We start from the raw sequence: 20,658 nt of genomic DNA on the forward strand, positions 1-20,658 counted from the left end.
TTTCCAAATCATACGTCACATTGAAATATATCCTCTGTTTCTGTGCAAGTTGAGGGCTGGTGATTGCCCATATACTGGTGGGGAAGATTCAGATCATCTCATCTAATTTTAAAAAGACTCAGGCTTTTTTTTTCTTTTTTTAAGGATTTTTTATTTATTTCTTTGACAAGTAGAGTTACAGAGAGTGAGAGAGAGAGACAGAGAGAAAGGTCTTCCTTCCATTGGTTCACCCCCCAAAATGGCCGCTACGGCCTGCGCACTGCACCAATCCGAAGCCAGGAACCAGGTGCTTCTTCCTGGTCTCCCATGTGGGTGCAGAGCCCAAGCACTTGGATCATCCTCCACTGCCTTCCTGGGCCACAGCAGAGAGCTGGACTGGAAGAGGAGCAACCGGGACTAGAACCCTGTGCTCATATGGGGTAGCGATGCCGCAGGCGGAGGATTAGCCAAGTGAGCCAGGGCCCCGGGCCCACACTCAGGCTTTTTTAAGTAAATGGGGATCAAACATGGGCAGTTTAATCTCCTGCTAATTTTAGCACACAAATGAGGACTTTGAAATTCCTCATTTATAAGACAAGCAAGAATCCAAACAGAATTCAGAACAGATCCAAAAAGAATCCAAAACAGATCAAATCAGACCAATAATAGTGCGTATACTCTGAGTGTCACCATGTGAAGAGGACTCAGTTAATTATGCACACAAGTAAAAGAAGGTATCATACTGAGACAAGAGATTTAAAACTACGATCTGATTAAAAAGGTCTCAGGAAAATTCAGGACAGCTGGGAAAGATGAGGATGCATGCGGAACCACCACAAGAGAGAGCAGAGTTTTCTCAATGTTCTCAGCTCTGGGGATCCACAGAGATCACTGACAGCATGAGTTTAACATGCAGAGTTAGACTTTCCCTTGGTAAAGAGATGAATTTTCTTGTAGACAATCTGAACATGAACAAAGCCTCTGTACATTCATCTATCGAGAGCACAGTGGTTTGTTTAGCACTGACTGGCTACAAGCTTGTTCACTGTGCTTGAGAGATTTGGGTGGTTTTTCTGGCAATACAAATAGGTCGCGAGAAGTCAAGAGAAGTGTTATGTGGGGAATGGCAACACAAATAGATAAAAAGAATTCATGTCATCAAGGAGTTTTAAGACTAGCCAGGAAGTTAGATTTTTAAAGAGTTGATTATTATCCAAGGTAACAAGGACAATAATCCAGAATGCTAAAAGTTTAATCAATCGATCAGTCATTTCTTTTTGAAATTTGCCAGAAATATTTTTAGCAAGTTGAATACAATAATGTATTAAAAAGCTAACATCATGTTCAGTTGAGGCTTGTCTCAGAAATTACAGTTGGTTTACCTTTTGGAAATCACTTCTGTGTAAAACTGCAGATGTCATTGTGGCAAACGTGACTGAAAATTGTGCTTATTTTCCCCATCTTTATTCTTCCAACAAATCTTAGTTATCTATTTCTTTACTGGTTTATTAATATTCCAAAGCCTTCATTCTGCTAGCTTGGATATTTTGCAAGTTTTTCCTGGTTGGAGGGTTGTTCTGATTATTAGTCTTCCAATTCCACAAGTGGAAGTCAGAAGTGGAAAACACATATGACAAAGTTTTAGGGCTAGAGAATATGTTACCAATGAAAGCGTTAAGAAAGATCTAAAGAAAGTAACACAAGGATCACTAAGACATTCAAGAAATTCTATGGACAGGAATCATGGTGGAAGATGGCATTCAACAAATTCAAATATTGGAAGTTGCTTCCTCAAATCTGCCTTCCATGAGAAAGTATTTATTTAGTGATTTTCCCCTACCATGATACTAAGCCCCAGGAGCTTAAGCATATTGCCCACCTTTATCCCAGCTGGATTTCCAGTGCTCCTCATAGTTCCTGACAAATAGAATCCCAGACTGCAGAAGGCCTGTGGGAACTAACGGATCTCCTCCATCATTGCCACTTCCTATTCTACCTTAGGTGGTTCCATATATTTTTCATTCTGACCCAAATTATTAGTTAATGCAGTAGAATATGTGCTCTTTTCGACTGTGGTATTTCCTCACATTATTGCCTCTCTTGGATTGCCTGCCAAGGGATGGCATCTTCAGTGATCCGTTCCCGCCTCCCAAGTCTTCCCCTGCTGAGATTTGACCTTGGCTTAAACTGAACAGTTGGCGTCTCAGGGTCTGTTCAGTCCAGCACACAATGCTTCAATGCTTTCTCTCTCCTATCTACTGCATCCCTTCTGAAGCCCTAACACAGGATCCTTAAAGCACAGATACAAAACAGCACATTACATTCTTCTTCCTTTTCTTTCTAAGATGGGGCAACTGTGGGCTGGGAGTTGGGTGAGTGGGTTTCTGGCCCACTTGTATGTGCTTTTGGCCTTTGGCTTCCACTGTTCTTGCTCCGTTGCTGGAGGAATCTCTGGGAAGTGGAAGGAAACAATGGGCTGTGCTTAATAAAAACATGGTGGCCCAGATTGTCTCAGGAGTAGGCAGCTCTGGACGTCATACCAAAACTTACAGTCTTCTGAGAGAGTGGAGTACTTTGGAGGCAGGATGATGTCCCTAATAACACAATTCACATCATAACATATTTGCAAAAACTCATGTAAGTTACTTATTGATAATGTTGCAGAGTAAAAATCAAGGCCCAGAGGATATAAGGAAGACCAGATCCCATCTGTAATATTAGGAACACAGACGTTAAATGTGGTCCTAGGCCAGGCCCTGGAGAATGCAGATGCCATTCTTCCGGTCACACATGCTGCTACAAGGGAAGGTGATCCTGAGGAAGGATTTGATCACTGACTCCTCGCTTTAATGTGTCTGGATTAAAATACCATTGGGGACTCCATAAGGTAGCACAGAATGATTTTTCTTCCCATGGGCTCTCTAAGAATTGCCCCCAAGAGAGTCTAACAATAAAAGTCAGAAGATTTTAAGCATAGCCAAGCATGCCTGAAATACCAGAAATCTTTCCTTAAAGCAGAGGCAATCTCTGTGGCATGAGCAAGTACTGTTTCCTCTGTTGAGGTTCTCTTGTTGTCTAGAAACCTCTAGTAGCCCAACTGTTGTTAAAATAATTTAGTGAAACTTTAGGTAAAGAGTTGCCTTTTCAAGATATCTAACATAACTCTACACTTAGATAATACAATTATGCACATATGGAGTATTCAAAAATAAATGTAAAATACATAGTATAAAAAACTACACATGGATTTCATTAGTTTTGCACCAAAATAAACTTTTTAATTCTGTTGTGCATGAATTTTTTGATGTACACTGGAAGCACAGCTACTGATTTACTTTTGAGTCTTCACAGATCTGTCACTTGTATCTATACTTTTAATCTTTAAAGTAGTTAGTCAAGGTTTAGCTACTCCCAAGCATTTCTTCTTGTGGAAGGGTGGACTGCGCTTTCCACATTCAGTACACAGAAGACCCAACAGGCAGACTGAAGGTGGCTGTCCATTTCAACGTTGTCTGTCTGATGTCCTGATTATTTACTACGTTGCTGATTGAATTAGACGGAAATACCTGGAGAAAATATCTCAGAGCATCATTTCAAAAGCACCCGAGGAAAATGGCCAAATGCTTACTAGTATTCTGCTCACTCTCATTCTTCATCCTGACACATTTGGTGTTCACTTCTGGTAAGACTTTTGGATAGCCCTGGCAGGCATGTAAAGTTGATCTGTGGGCTTTGACATCCAATCTGAAAGAGGGTGTTTTGAATTTCTTTGAAAAGAATCATAACTGATTATTAAATCTATGTATGCATTTAGAAGGGTATTATGTGGTTGTCTAAAAGACTCTAGGCCAGTTAGTAGAGGCGTAAGTTTTCCTATCTGTTCCGCGCTGATTGAAACCTGCGCATGGGGCAAGGAGCGTGGACGCTTCAGGGATGTCAGTGTAATGGTGTGTGCCTCCATCAGGGTGCATCTCAGAACTTCAGGACTTCGGAAAATGCTCTGCCATCTGTTTGAGCCGATCATTATATTTTATTCCCTCTACTAAAGAAGAAGTCGTCTTGGCTTTTCACATATCTACCCTGAATTTCTGAGTATTACCTAACAGTGTTCTCTCTCTGTTCAATACAGGGCTTGAACCAAAAGACCACAAAGTTCTATCATTCCCTATTTCTTTCATGTGTTGGCTTACAACTCTCAATCATCTAGAAATACATGTATAAAGAAATGTTTCCAACTGTTAATACTTCCTAGGAAATACATTAGAACACTTTGATTCTATGAATGGATTAAGCTATGATTTATCAGGGATATTTTGTAGTAATTTTTATGTTCTATTTATTTATTTATTTATTTTTGGTTTCAGGACCTCGACACTGGTGGCCACCACGTGGAACAGTTAAGGTAATCTTCCAGTAGATTTTCCAGATTGAATATTCTTTTTTTCTTTACTTTTTAAAAATTTTTCTTTAATTTTTAACAGATTCAATATGATTGTAAATACAATTCTAAGAACATAATGATATTCCCTTTGTCTTTCCCTACCTCCCTCTCCCTACTTCTTCCCACCCTCTTCCCCTCTCTCTTTCTGTTTTCAGTTTTTGAGAGAACATATATTAAAGTTACATCACATTAAGAAGGCTTAATACTTCACAAAATTAGATTAACAAGTGAAAAGCAAAAAGAATCTAGTTTAGTGGGAATATTGACAATGGCTATAAACAATAATTGAATGGAAAAATGGCCAGGTCACACATATATAGTCCATTTTACAGTAATCACAGATTATTAAAACTATAAGGACTAAGATTCTAACATGAGATTTCTTTGGAATTATTATTTTGGAATCTCACTGCAGCAAAGTTATTCATTATGTTCTTCAAAGTCTGTTCACATGAAAGTGACAGCTGCACTGCAGGTACAGGAGTCAATAGTAGGATGATTCAGCCTGGAAACTATGCTGAAATTTGGTCTTAGGTACACCAGAGAACGCTTTGTAGTGCCTGGCAAGTATTTATGAGCCTTGACAACTGCCGGGGCAAGAAAGGTTCTTAAGGGCCTACAGACTCCAACAATTCCTGCTCTTCAGGAGGTTGCAGTTTCTTGGAGGGATTGCTCCAAAATGCCCGAGATGTTCTGAAAACAGTTGTGCGAATTTTGAATAAGGAAAGCAGCTCTTCAGATGTGATTATGATGGAGGAAAATGAGAATAGAGAGAAATTTCTTAGCAGGGCCAGAAATTATGTTGGCAACTTACATGAGAGCAAAATGCAGACACCTTTTTTCTGCCCACCTACCCTGTAAGCACTGCATGCACTATGAGATCAATAAATGTTTGATAAGTAAGGGAAAGGATGGATGCAAGATTATTCTTTTTATTTTGATGGAGTTTTGCTTCACTGCACTGCTTCACTTTATTTGTGATTTAAGCTTTGTCTACTTGGTGAATGTTCAATTTTATGTATTATTTTTAAAATAATACATAATGAGTTGACTGGTGAAAAAGCTATCTTGAAAGCAGCTCAGTGGAGCACCTGTCAGAGTCTACAGCTCCAGCAAAAGAACCTGAAGAATTTGTCCAGGATTAACACTCTTGTCTCACAGTTTCAGTTCTGGAATTTTTCTCTAAAGAGGTGGTCTCCTTTCTCATCAATCCATATTTATCACCTCTACTGGCTATAAATACAGTATTGAAGAAAAGAGATTTCCTTCTGTTATGAAAGAAACAACTGTGATTTGTAGTAAATGCTGTAAATAAAAGAAATAGGCAAATAAGATAAATAATATTTTTTGAGGGTAGAGATACTACATGAACAGTGTGGTAAGTGAAGGCTTCCATTTCATGGGGACAGCTAAGCTGGGATCCGAAGAGTGAAAAGGAGCCTCCGGGGTGGAGAGCAGTAGGACCTTACCTACGTGATGCACTCATAGAAAAGCTGTATGACTAGGGTGCTGAAAGGAAGAGGATGAGGTAGATGTTAGTTAGTGAGGCAGGTGAGGATGCTCACCTGACAAATGTGTATCCTACTCCAAAGCAGGAGGGAGAATTTATATTTATAGACAAGGATACTAACTATTCTTGCTCAGGTTCAACTATTTATATCTCATTTATTCATATTGCAAATATTTTTAGAGCAATGACTAAATGCCAATCTGTATACTAAGCACACACTGGATATCCTAATCAGTCTATCATTCTTTTTAACTTTCAGGTGAAGTGTCCATATAAGAAAGTAGACTTGAGTTGGTACAATGGAACAGCGAACCCTTGCCCAGGCTTAAAACAACCCATCTGTGGAACCAATTTTATCACCTATGAAAATCCATGTATTTTGTGTATTGAGAGCTTGTGAGTATTACTGGGGAAAAAGAAGAGAACCATGACTAAGTCTATCCATAACAATTGTGATCTATTGCTCTTACCAAGTGTATCAGCTTGAAAGCCAGGAATTTGCTCTACCATGCACAGATTATAATTAGCACCATTCAGAATATGTGGAAATGGAAAGCCCACTAGAATACAAAGCAGACTTACTGCACATCATGGTGTTCCTTGGGTCTTACTTTTTCATATGCCTGCTGATGGATATCTACTTGGAGATCTCAAGTATACCCTTAAGACCCAAAACATCGATTTAAGACACAGTGTGGTTTTGCCTTCTCTTAGACCTCTTATCTCTGTTATGTATCTGAAACTCTGAACTAAGTTTAGGTGATTACAAAGAGTCAATGTTTAGTTTTCTGAATGCACATGACATGGAATCAGGGATTAGACCCTAAAATACACAGCATAATAATTCCTCCTTGATCCTTGTATCAAAGTACCAGTGCATTTTACAGGGAGAGAAACTCCCCATGATATCAGACCGTTGCCATTCTGTAATTTTGTGCAAGGACTAATGAAAACAATGTGTAATCTCTAGGGCGTCCTCACTGGTGAGTAATATAGCCAACATGTGGGAGCATTGACAGAATAGCCAAAGACTGATGTGCCTTAAAAATCAAAAATTCAAGTTGAAATAAATGGATTATTTTCAAAAAGGCTGTCATTTCGGCCATGCTATTTTCAATAGTATTTTGACATTGTGGCAAGATAACAAGATAGGAAATCTAGTAACCTGGCTTCCTTCTTTAGTCAATTATCTTTATACTCTGGAACTTAGTTTCCTCAAATATAAAATAAAGGTGCTAGCTAGAATAATTTTAAGGTATTTTGTATTGCTGCGACCTTCACTTATTTAGTGAAATGTTTATTGTAACTCTTCATTTAGGAAATCTCATGGAAGGATTAAGTTTTACCATGATGGACGATGCTAACTGACTGGACTTGGATGAGGAGAAAGAAATTGCCATTTTTTCTTCTCCATGAAAAGCTTCCTATTGTACCTTGGCCCTCCTCTACTCCTCCTTAGTGTTTCTTGGTGACAGAACTGTCCCTTACTGATCTTAGCAAATAGTTCAAGGTTCCATCCATGGAACCTCTCCCTTCATTGATTTGTAACTTTCCTATTCTCCCGAATAAATAAACTTCTTTAAAAGTCTGGTTTGATTTGTGTCTGAGATCTGTGTCTAAAATCTCAGAAGTAGAACAATTTGAACATTGGAGCCATGAGTCAAAGGTGGACTCTCTAATGCGTGAACAGTGAAGCAATCTATGCAAAACTTCCAGGTTGTCTTCCAGAGAATATCACAGAACTTTCTCCTACACATCTTCGGTATTTAAAAAAACAGTAGGAACTGTGGGACATTGTGCTCTACCTGGCCAGTTCCTGATGCTCAGCTTCTGCAAACTCCTCAGTAAGCATTCTCGTATTTAGACTCAGCCTTGCAGCCGAAGCATTTATACCTGCCTAGCTTAGATCAACAGTTTCCTGTTTGTTCAGTGGCCTTTCTTTGCTCCATAGAAGAAAGTCTACATTGTTGGTATCATGAGTGCCCTATTGGTCACTGGTCTTTTTCTGAAAAGGTCTGGATACATTTTAACCTTTAGGACTTAAAGGGTCATTATTGGGACATGTTCCTCTTCATTATACCCCTTTGTATGAACAAATATATGAGTTACATGAATGTAGGCCATATATGTATGTATATATTATCTGACTGACATGTAAGTCTATATTATCTGTTTACCTCTATTAATAGGAAGGATAGAAGAAAAGGTACTAACATGCTCTCTTCTCAGTAGCTTGCTCTGTGCTGGCCTGGTAAGGAGCATCTGTCTGTTCTGCCATGTGAGGCTGTGCTCAGAATATGTGTATGTTTTATTAGATCTTTGCTCTTAATGACTCCGTTGATTACATTGTGGCTGCGTGGCTCCAGGGAACAAGGAAGAAGTCATCTTTGGTCAATCCATTTTAGAATATGAGGAGCAAACAGCCCCAGGGACAAGATAGTCTCAGTCTTACAAAATGTCGCTTTCCATCCCTCCGAGTCCTGGGCCATGCAGGAACCCCAGAAACTCCAGAGAGGATTGCATCCCAGTGCTATTGTTCTAACTTCACATTCATAACTCTTTTCTTTTTTTATCAATCCACCATTAATGTCATCCAGTAGATTTTTTTCATCTCACACAGGCACAGTTTCCAGACTTGAATAGGACCTGGGCTCTGATGTACCTAATCTTGGGTGACAGGGAGGCCCCTCACACTCAAACACCAGTCAGTGCCCTGATGAGCCTCTCTCTGGTTCTCGTAGGCTAGAGCGTGAAAACTCTGGCCATTTTGGCCTCTCCTCCTCAGCTGTGCATACTCAACTCAGGGTCCTGCATCAGTTCCTTTTTCCTATTCCTAGACTCTGTCATAATGAGGAAATGAGGGCCAACCACAAGCTTAACATATTTGTCTCTCACTTCTTTATCAATGTTCTTTAATGCCTGATGATTTAGTGATTTTTGTTCACATATTTGTTTGACTCTTCATAGTTTCAAGTAAGAAAGTATATATGTTTTCTCTTACACCATATTGTCTGAAAGCAGAAGTGGACTTTATCATGCCATTGGACCTATTTTTCCTTCAGATTTTTTCTAAATTGTAGACTAGGGTACAATGCCAAAGTTTTATTTTTTCTGAGAATTTCAAAGGACAAGTCTTGTGCTCTGCTGTATTAGAAATATTTTAGTGAATAATAAAGTTCTTACTTAAATTTGATACACACAAGAGTAAGAAAACAATTTGAAAACAAGATTTTTTCTTGGCCGGCACCGCAGCTCACTAGGCTAATCCTTCGCCTACGGCGCCGGCACCCCGGGTTTTAGTCCTGGTTGGGGTGCCGGATTCTGTCCTGGTTGCCCCTCTTCCAGTCCAGCTCTCTACTGTGGCCCAGGAAGGCAGTGGAGGATGGCCCGAGTGCTTGGGCCCTGCACCTGCATGGGAGACCAGGAGAAGCACCTGGCTCCTGGCTTCGGATCAGCGCAGAGCGCTGCAGCGGCCATTGCGGGGTGAACCAACGGTAAAGGAAGACCTTTCTCTCTCTCTCTCTCTCACTGTCCACTCTGCCTGGCAAAAAAAAAAAAAAAAAAAAAAAAAAAAAACAAACAAGAATTTTTCTGTCATTTGATAGGAGACACTTCCAAAAAAGCCAGCATGTATCCAAATGAGATTGTCTTTTTCCAGTAAAACCCCCAAATATAATTTTCACAAAATGCTTATGGCTGCCCACATAAAAGGAGCTTCCCACTTTGTGGTCCTCACTCTAATAGTCACTGTGTTTCCCTCTCCCCTCCCCTCCCCTCCCCTTCCCTCCTTTCCTCCTCCTTCTTCTTCTTCTTCTTCTTCTTCTTCTTCTTCTTCTTCTTCTCTCTCTCTCTCTCTCTCTCTCTCTCTCTCTCCCATTCTTTCCCCTACTCCTCCTTGGCAGCTGATTTGAAATTCATCTTGTTGGCCTTACTTTCTACTCTCTAATTATTGATTAACCCTAGGCTTTTGTCATTTCTGTCTTCTCCTTGCCCATCCATCCTACATTCTGTGCTTGACAGTCCCACTCACCTCTGTCCTTCCCCTATTGCCCCTACAATGTAAAATTCACATATTCATATCATGAGACCATACCCATTTTCATAATATCAGATACTGGGCATCTTGATATCGTTTGCTCAGGAAAAGTTTCTGTCAATATGTCCAATACACGTCCTATTTTTTTTCTTCTAAGTATGCTCCTATATATGTTTTGATGTAATTAAACTAATTGTCATTGTTCTCTAAGTCCTTTCTCAAACTCAATTTCAATTTAAAATTTCTATATATTCCTTAAAGCATCTTCAGTATTAATTATACCCACAAGCAACCCACATTATTATGACTTAATAGATTATTTTGATAATCATCTTAACTGTTACCTTTGGCTCCATTATATATTCCCAAACATAATTCTTTGACCATTTACAATCATTGAAAAAAAAGAGTTAAAAAATCACCACCGTTTGTGAGTAGTAATACAAATAAATAGCTTAATATGATTTATAGGATGCTTTATTTCATCTGATTCAGACCCTCTCAATGTGCAAACTGAACCATAGTAAACTCTAGCAGGACTTGTAATAGACATATTTGACCATAAGGTGGCAATAAAGAATTGCTGTTTAGACTAACAACTTAAAAAATGTGGTTAACGTCTCATATACTAGCAGGTAACTAATGTTCTAGGAACTGCAGGTTTTTTCATCATTTAACATGATAGTATTCTTCCCAGGAAGCTGAAACATCTGAACTTATAGCCAGGCTTATTACTTTTTTAGGTGTCACATTGGATCGTAGAGCTGGGAATATTTTTAACTAAGGAAATGTTACTGACTAAAGAACTAAATGTTAAACTAATTCTGTGTAGATTGTGTTTTTCTGATTAGTTTCCTTTTACCCAGCGCCTCCCCCTCCGGAATTTTATCAATTCAAAGGAAAAAAACCTCAGTAGACTCTTTCATACATTTTCCAAACAAAAATTAGAAATTATTTGGGTATAGACCTGTGGAAGCAGACAAAATGGTTCCTTGTTATTTGATAACATTCAAACAATAAGACAAACTTACATTAATTCTCTTCACTATTTTTATATTATTAATTTTCTTTAAAATTAGTTATTTTTATTACTATTATTTTACACAGATCAGAATAGTATATACATAATATTTTGAGACATGTATAAAGTACAGAATGTTTAAGTCAAGTTAGTTAACGTATCACCTCACTTAGTTTTGATGATAAGATATTTGAAATTATTCTCTTAGCTGTCATAAAATATCAGATATTTGTACATTATAGTCATATTGCTATGCAACAGAACTCGTAAAATTATATTTTCTGTCTAACTGAAATGATGTACCCTTTGATCTCGAAACCTCAGTCTCTGGTAACCAGCATATGCTGTACTATAGTTCTCTCAGTTTTACCTGTTCAGATTTCATCTGTAAATGTTTGCCTTTCTGTGCCTGGTTTATTTCACTTAATATACTGACCTCTATGTTCCTCCATGCTGTCAAAATTGACAGAATTTCCTTCTTTGTCAGGGATGAATAGTATTCCATTGTGTTTGTGTACCACATTTGTTTATCCACCCATACACTGACAGACTCTTGAGTTGGTTCCACATCTTGGCTACTGTGAATGGTGTAGCAATGAACGTGGGAGTGCAGATGTTTCTTTGACTTGCTCATTTCATTTCCTTTGGGTTTATCTCCAGAAGTCAGATTGTAGAATAATGTGGTAGATCTGTTTTTAGTTTTTGGAGAAACTTCCATATTATTTCACATAATGTCTATACTAATTTACATTACCATTCAGAGTATATAAATGTTTCCTTCTCTAACACTTGTTTTCTTTCATCTTTTTGATACTAGCCAGCATAACAGGGATGAGGTAATGCCTCATGTGATTTTAAATTGCATTTCTCTAATGATTGGTGGTATTAATTAATCACCTTTTTATAAACATATTGGCCATCTGTATGTCTTCTTTTGAGAAATGTCTGTTCATGTCACTTGTCTATTTTAAAAATTGGGTTATTTGTTTTCTGGCTATTGACTTGTGTTTCTTACATATTTTGTACATTAACTCTTTCATTGGATTCGTGATTTACAAATGTTTTCTCACATTCTGTTGGTTTTCTTTTCAGTATGTCAGTTGTCTCATTTGTTATGCTTCTGTAATTGATGCCATCCAATTTGTTTATTTTTGCTTTTATTACCTCCATGGTTTCAGAGTCATATCCAAAAAAGCCATTGCCCAGACCAATGTCAAAAGGCTCATTCCCTTATGTTTTCTTCTACTTTTATATTTGGAGTTTTCTTTGTAAGTCCTTAATCTATTTTGAGTTGACTTTATATATGATGTGACATTAGGATCCAATTTTATTCTTTTTATTAAATTTTTATTTATATAAGTGGAACAAATTTCATGTATCTTGTGCATACAGTTTTAAGAACATAATGACACTTCCACCCCATCCTCCCTCCCTCCCGTGACCCCACCCTTCCTTCTTCTACCTTTCTTATTTTTCTTTTGTTTATTGCAATAATATACTTTTTTTGAGGAAAAGTTTTATCATTAATTGAATAAACACCTAAGGGAACAAGCAATGGAGTTGGGCACTTAGTCTTATGTAAAACTTATGCGACATAAGAATATCCTCCACTTAATCCACTAAAATGAAGTAAATCTTTGAGAACAAGTTTTACTATTAAGTCTCATAATACAATTCTTTGAGGACAGAGGTCCTTCATGGGAAATTAGTGCACAGTGACTCCTGTTGTTAATTTAACAATTAACACTCTTATTTATGACCTGCAGCTCTTGACTCCATGGTCTACATTCAATTTCATTCTTATACATGTGAACATTCAATTTTCCCCACATTTATTGATGAGGCTGACCTTTTCCCATTGTGTGTTCTTGGAACCTTTGTTGAAAATGAGTTGGCTGGATATGTGTGTACTTAGTTCTAATCTATTCTATTCCACTGGTCAATGTATCTGTTTTTAATGCCAGTACCTGGTTGTTTTGCTTACAATAGCATTATAATATATTTGGAAGTCACATAATATGATACTTCCAACTTTATTCATTTTTCTCAAGATTGCTTTAAGTATTCAGGGTCTACTGTAGTTTCATATGAATCTAAGGACTTTTTTCTCCTATTTATGTGAAAATTGATATTATTAATTTTTAAATATTTTATTTGAAAGGCAGAGAGAGAGAGAGCACGCATGCTTCTATCCATTTGTTCACTTCCCAAAAGCCTGCAAGAGCTGAGAAATGAGGTAGGCCTAAACCTAGAAGCAAAAATCCAATCCAGTCCTCCCATGTGGATAGCAGGGACTGAACTACTCCAGCTATCACCTGCTGCCTCCCAGTGTGCACATAGCAGGAAGCTGAAACTGAGAGTAGAGAGCCAAGACTCTAACTCATGCACCCTGATTTGGGATGCAAGTGTCCCAAATAGCAGCTCAACTACTAGGACTGATATAGGAATCACTGTTTTCTTTTGGTTTCCATTTGCTTGAATATCTTTGTCATTTGCTTGAATATTTTTTTCTGTCTATATATGCTCTTATCCTCATTGTTTCTGTCTATATATGTCTATATATGTCTATATATTGTTTCTGTCTATATATGTTTATATATATATATATATTTCTGTCTATATATGTTCTTATCCAGCATTATTGGGCCTAGTTTTTCATTCATTCAGCTTCTCTCTATATATTTTATTTTGAGAATTTTATCCATTATTCAAAGCAATTATTCCCATGTAAGGACTTGCTACTGCCTTTTTCTAGTTTGCCTTCTGGTTATTTTGTAGATTCTTTGTTTCTTCTTTTCTTGCTGTCTGTCTTTGTGGTTTGATAGCTTTCTGTGGTGGTGTGCTTTGAGTACTTTTCATGATGGATTCTTCTTTTATAACTACTATAGGGTTTTGCTTTGTGGTTTCCATGAGGTTTACATTCATTCATGGTAATAATGAACCAGAAATAGAGTAGATTTCCTTGACAAGTTAAAGAATAACTTAAAAAAAAAAACAAAATGTATTTTTTAAAAAAGATTTATTTATTTATAAGAAAGACATCATTACAGAGAGAGAAGGAGAATCAAAGAGAGCAAGAGATCACCGTCTGCCGGTTCAGTCCCCAGATAGTTACAGTGATGGAGAGTGGGCCAGACCAAAGATAGGCTCACAGTCTTCTGTTGGTTTCAGCCAATAGTTGGTAACTACTTAATTTCCCTTACTTCTTCCCTGTTTGGGCCTTTGTGATTAAACACAGCATCTCAGAAATGTTTGTTTATCACCTGCCTTAAGTGTTATTAGGAGTTATTTGATTGTACTATCTGATAAATATAGGACTCGGTTTCTCATACACTCAGGCAACATGACAGACACACATGTTGTTCTCTGTATGCAACATAGGCACATAAAATAATGCAAGGTTTGGAAATTAAATCATACAAGCCTTGGTCTTTCTGCCTAACATAGTAATTTAGCTGCTATATTTTTTTTCTAGTGCTTTGAAAGGATATTGGCATATGTCAAGTAAATCTCTAACATTAAAGGCTGTGTAATATTTATTCCAAAGAATAAATAACTGAGCAGGCAAATGCCAGCATTCCATCTGAGCACCAATTTGTGTCCTGGCTGCTCCTCTTCTGATCCAGCTCCCTGCTAATTCACCTGGGAAAAATGTTGAAGATGGTCCAAATGCTTGGGCTCCTGCATCCACATGGGGAGATCTAGAAAAAGCTTCTGGCTTTGACCTGGCCCAGTTCTGGCCCTTGTGGTCATCTAGGGAGTGAAACAGTAGATGGAAGATCTCTCTCTCTCTCTCTCTCTCTCCCCCCCAATTTCTGTAATTCTGACTTTCAAACAGATAAGCAAATCTTAAAAAAAAAAAAAAAAAGCAACTTATACAATTAAGTTATATCATCATAATATGTCATATGCTATATTCCTAGAAAAGTGAAATATTTTGTTTTATTTTAAGCTAGAATAAAGAGATTGATTCCTTCTTGGATCACTGTGGACCACATTTTAGAATAAGCTTTCTTTTAGGTTGACCAGAAAAGCTGACTCAGATAGGCAGAGGTAGCAAAAAGTGTTCTAGACATAAAATATTAATTGGCAAAAATATAGGAAAAGAGATGGTTTTTGTGCCCCAGTGGATTAAACCACCACGTAGGGCACCACATCCCCATGTAAGAGGGCCTGAGTCCCAGCTACCCCACAGTTCTGGTCCACTTGCCTGCTAATGCATCACAGAAGCACCAGATGACGGCCCCAGTCCGTGGTTTCCTGTCAGTCACATGGTGGACCTGGATGGAATGCCTGGCTCCTGGCTTCAGCCTGGCCCAGTTCCAGCCTACTGCAGGCAGTTAGGGGGGAACCAGTGAATGAAAGATCTCTAGCTCTGTCTCTCCTTTTCTTTATGTCACTTTCTATTTCAAATAAATAAATAATTCTATAAAAAGTACAGGAACAAAAAAATCCAGGTTGCTCAGACTTTTGGCACTTTGAGCTTTTGGCAGTCCTAGTTAATTTTCCCTGAGGCATCTTGGCCGGACTAGAGTTGACAAGCTTTGAAGAGATGTTGGATAGCAGAAATAATCAGATTTTTGAACTTAGAAATAAACATTTTTATAGAATATTTTTATTCCTTGGGGCTGGCACCGCGGCACAGCAGGTTAAAGCCCTGGCCTGAAGCGCCGGCATCCCTTATGGGTGCCAGTTCTAGTCCCGGATGCTCCACTTCCCATCCAGCTGTCTGCTATGGCCTGGGAAAGCAGTAGAAGATGGCCCAGGTCCTAGGGCCCTTGCACCCACATGGGAGACCTGGAAGAAGCTCCTGGCTCCTGGCTTCGGATCGGCACAGCTCCGGCCATTGCGGCCATCTGGGGAGTGAACCAGTGGATGGAAGACCTCTCTCTGTCTCTACCTCTCTCTGTAACTCTTCCAAATAAATAAAATAAAAGTCTGAAAAAAAAGAAAGATAGAAACCATTAAAGAAACCATTAGGCCAATTGTCTACCCCAATTTATATTTAAACAAAAAAAGAAGATTTTTATTCCTGAAGTTTAAGACATATTTAATAATGAATTTTTTGAACTAAATCATCTAACTTGAGAAGCACTGCTTCCTGGTGATTTTTAGGATTTTGTCAAACTTTTCCCTTCATATTGCATTGTCTTAGCAAACAATAAAGAGGCTTCTTTTGATGCCTGTAATTAAACTTCAAAGGGAACAGGCAAAGCCAGACATATACCTGGGCTGGGACAATTTCCGTTTTATTATTATTATTATTATTGCAAATGTGCAATTCAGCTTTGTTCATTTCCCATTACAATCTCTGGAGAGTGAACAAATGTCCTGATTCCTGGTGGTAGGGACAGTCAGCACACTAGCAGGAGTTTTAAGTGCTGCCTTATTTAGAGCTGGCTTCCATCTCTCCTGGGGCCACTGTACACATTGTAAATGTGTGTACCTTTTAGCTACTGTGAATAATGCTACTGTGAACATGCACTTAAACATGTCTTTGAGATCCTGAATTTTGAGATTCTGCTGTATATATCCATAAGTCTGACCTGCACTTTTTGATGCCCTTGTGACTATCACTGTCTTTCTTCTTTTAACCGATTTTATTGAGAAATCTGATGTGATCATTGAATGCTGGATTCTGTCAGGAGTCTAAAAGATCTCTATATACGGAGAATGACTGACCAGCATGAATAAAGTGAAAGTTCATTAAGTGATTTCTCCATAAGCTAAGAGAATGAACCACAAAAGGGAAGCTTGGCAGAGATGACTTCAGCTTTAAAGCACGCTTTCCAGATCTTCATTTAGGTCAGTAATAAAAGCGTAGACTAGAGCATAATCCTGTGCCTCTTGGTTACATTAATTAATTCATTATCACCTTTTTGTTTAACTGTTCAAGCAGTTAGAGCTACCGTACATCTTTATCCATTCCCATTTTAGGCATGAGATACATTTTCTAATGCCTGGCTGATGTTCAAATTCATTATGTGGACCTCAGATCTACTAATCTAGTTTCCTGGTCAAAGAAGAAAAACAAAATTATTCTGACCTATTTTATTTTACATCTAAGGTTTATAGCATCATTTCATTATGATCCTAAGTCTATACTATACTATATTAAAATAATTTCTTTTATTATCTGAATTAATGTTAAATTTAAAAATAAAAGACTTGGCATTCACTATAAAAACGCATATACAAAATTCAGCTTTGAATGTGAATTCAAAGAGTTTGTGTTTAACACAGCAGTGAAGAGGCCACTGGCAATTCCCACATCACGTTTCAAAGAGTCTAAGTTCATTTCCTGTCTCCAATTCCAATCCAGCTTCCTACTGATGGGCACCCTGGAAGGCAGTATGGCTCAGGGATATGGGTAACTGCCACTAAGTTAGAAGACCCAGAATGAATTGTGGGATCCTGGCTTTGTCCTGACCCAGCCCTAACTGTTGTAAACATCTAAGCAGTGAATAGGAAATCTGCCCCCATCTGTCTCTGTCTCTCTGATTTAAAATTAAATTTTCAAAAAGTGAATTCAAGAAGAAATAAATTAAGCATAAAAAATAGCAAATTAAGAACCAAAGGATCTTTGAATGATCTTAATGTTATATTAAAATTTATAACATCAGTTAACATAAAATGCTTATGTAGCAATCTATATGGCATAATTTTATTTCCATTGTGGTTAAAATAATATATTTAAGTACATATTGTCTTGATTTTAGTGAGACAAGATGTATACAGATGGAGGGAGGTGGTAGAGCAGATGATGAATGGTACAGGCTATATGAATTGGAAAGAGAGATAATTGCCATTTAGCAATTTGTAAATTGTAAAAACTGACTTCTAGTTATGTGTTTGATTGTCTTTGTACTTTTGTATAACAATTAGTGAGTACAAGGCTTCTCTAAAATGTTCACGGAGGGGCCAACATTGTGACAGCAAGTTAAGCTGCCGCCTACAGCACTGGCATCCCGTATGGGATCCGATTCAATTCTTAGCTGCTCCAGTTCCAATCCAACTCCCTGCTAATGTGCCTGAGAAAGCAGCAGAAGATGGCCCAAGTGCTTGGGTTCCTGCACCCACATGGGAGACCTGCATGAAGCTTCTGCTTCCTGGCCTCAGATCAGGTAGTTCCAGCAGTTGTAGCCTTTTGGGGAGTGAGCCAGCAGATGGAAGACCTCTCTTTCTCTGACCCTCACTCTCTCTCTCTCTTTCTCTAACTCTGCTTTTCAAATAAGTCTTTTAAAAAAAATAAAATCTTCATGGAAAAACTAAACGCAAGTTTATTTGGTGTGAAAAAATGAAATCCTTACAGTTTTTAAATAATATACACTTTCCGTGAACATTTTGAAGATCTTGTTTATGAACATCTTCCTCTATCTTATTAAGAAGTGGAAAGGGAAATAAGGACTTTCAAGTGAGATTACAGCCATTCTGAAACATGGTTTCAGAGGTCTTTAAAAATTCAGGGGTCTTTTAAAACAGGGGTCTTTAAAAGTTCACAGAAGGTGTGTACTGTAGAAAAACTGTATGGATTTCAGAATTTTTTTGCCCTAAAATAAGCTTATCTTTTAATGAAAAATTTTCATGAACTATTGGATGTTTCCTCCTTAGCTACAAGAAATTAAAGGAATGAAAGTAAAGATGGAAAACCAGAGTTAAGCAAATACCTACCAGTTTAAAACAAGGAACAAGATGGATTTGAGGAAATGTTGATCAGAATAGTTATTAATGTTCTCTGGAGAACATGTTTCAATAAGTAATCATAGAGTGATTGCTCAATATAGGATGGACAATTTAAGGGTAAAAGATGTAAAAAGATACAGATTCTTCCTGCAAGGAGATATAGACAAGTACAGGGGGTGTCAAGTATAATTTTACAAAGTAGAACAGTTTCACAAGAAAAATAAATTTATATGGAAAATTAAGAAGTACTGTTAGTTTCAGAAGTTAGGATTTTCAAACTGAAATGTCTCCTGAGATCAATAACAACCAAGGCAAGTTAGTCCAATAAAAGCACATTTCAATGAGGCAAGAACACTGGAGCCCAACTGACTTTGCAATAACAAGGGAAGTTCCAAATTTTTCAGAAAATCTCATGTTTTACTTCTATTTTTGTTGAGTATTTAAATTTTAAAAGTTGTGGTCTGTTTACAAAAAAGACCATTAAGACCATTGTATGTGGCAAATAAAATAATATTAACAAGTTAGATTTAGTTTGTGTTACCAGCTTTAAATTTGAGGATAACGAACTGTCAAGAATATTGTGATTTGGGCTTTTCTTTGTTTGATATGTGGAAATGAGACACATAGTAACTAAAGAAAACAACTCAGAAGAACATAATGAGCTAAAGTAGGCAAATCAGAAAGTAATTGAAATAAACGAAAGACTATGAAGAGCTTATTTTAGGAGAGTGTACAGTCTATGATGGGAAAGAGCAGGAAGTATGAGGACATGAGCATTTGGGAAAGAACGTGAAGCTAAGTGGTTGCACACAGGGAGTCATTAAAAACAAGTGATGCCAAACCTGCTTCATTGCATTTTATGAGGGTGAGGAGTTTGGCACTGTGCCCCCAAAATGGAAATATTGATTTCAGTAGAATAAACTTAGAGATAAACTGTCGAAATATCTTTGAGCCTATCTTTTTCAACACTTTGCAATGACGTTGATGGCAGGCATGGCTAACGTGACAAGATATTTGAGTCTAAACAATCTTAAGAGACTTAAAGTTCATTCATAAAATTTAAGGTGTGTATATTTAAGGAAATCAGTGAAATAAAATGCATAAAAATAACCCAGAAAAACTACCCTTATCAAGAATACTAAGACCCAGAAAGATCAATTAATGTCCCTCAAATCATAACGTGTGTGACAGAAATGTAATGCACATCCCAAAACTCTCTGGGTTCTAGGTATATATTCATTCTTCGCTATCATGGAACCAGGAAGTATGAAAGTATTTGTACATTTCTTAGGAGAACGTTAGATCATATTTTGTATTGGGTGGAAGATGAGGTAAATATCTTTTGAGATGATGATCTAAGAATCTATATTTTTTCCTCATAAAACATTGTTGAAGTTTGGACCGAGTATTCTGAGCAAGTGAATCATGTGAGTTAAGACTTCAATGTGTCAAAAACTGAAATGTTCTTGTTTTAACTGTTTTTGTCTTCATTTATTAGTGATATCAGAAAATGCTGATGTTACCAGTTAAAAATATTTGAAATTTAGTCATTCAAATATTTTCAGAATGTCTAGTAATTATTAATCATGGTTGAAAATACTATGGAGCCCACATGGAACAAAACAAAATTCTTCCCACTACATAGTCAGAATTTTGTGAAGTATGTCTTTCTGCTTTTCCTTTCTCATTGGTTTTTCTCATTACTTTCTGTTTCCCCAAAAATGGCATTTGGATCCCAGGGACAGCTTATATAAATTAATAACATTTGCATGATATTGGTACCTGTTGATGTTTCTTGCAAATATTGACTTCTGGGTACTGAATTCTGTCATCTGGATATGTCTAGAATCTCTGTAGTATGACACAGCTCCAACAGTCACTGTCTCATAGCAGCCTGTGACTGCTTCCTCTCCTTGTTATCCACCTAGTGTGTTAGCACCCTCTGCTGAATGACGTTCTGCCCCTTTCAATTGTAATACCTCTTAACT

At 37.5% G+C, this 20,658-nt stretch overlaps 1 protein-coding gene across 1 annotated transcript; it reads left to right on the plus strand.

Annotated features, from left to right (window-relative positions):
• Positions 1 to 1,544: 1,544 nt before the first annotated feature.
• On the plus strand, positions 1,545 to 7,512 carry SPINK14 (serine peptidase inhibitor Kazal type 14 (putative)). The gene is made up of 4 exons (XM_017341576.3): positions 1,545 to 3,659; positions 4,336 to 4,381; positions 6,190 to 6,326; positions 7,249 to 7,512. The coding sequence occupies exons 1-4, from the start codon at positions 3,592 to 3,594 to the stop codon at positions 7,292 to 7,294; spliced, it is 297 nt and encodes a 98-aa protein (XP_017197065.2). The 5' UTR covers positions 1,545 to 3,591; the 3' UTR covers positions 7,295 to 7,512.
• Positions 7,513 to 20,658: the final 13,146 nt, after the last annotated feature.

Source organism: Oryctolagus cuniculus, chromosome 6, assembly GCF_964237555.1.
Source record: "Oryctolagus cuniculus chromosome 6, mOryCun1.1, whole genome shotgun sequence".
NCBI lineage: Eukaryota > Metazoa > Chordata > Mammalia > Lagomorpha > Leporidae > Oryctolagus > Oryctolagus cuniculus.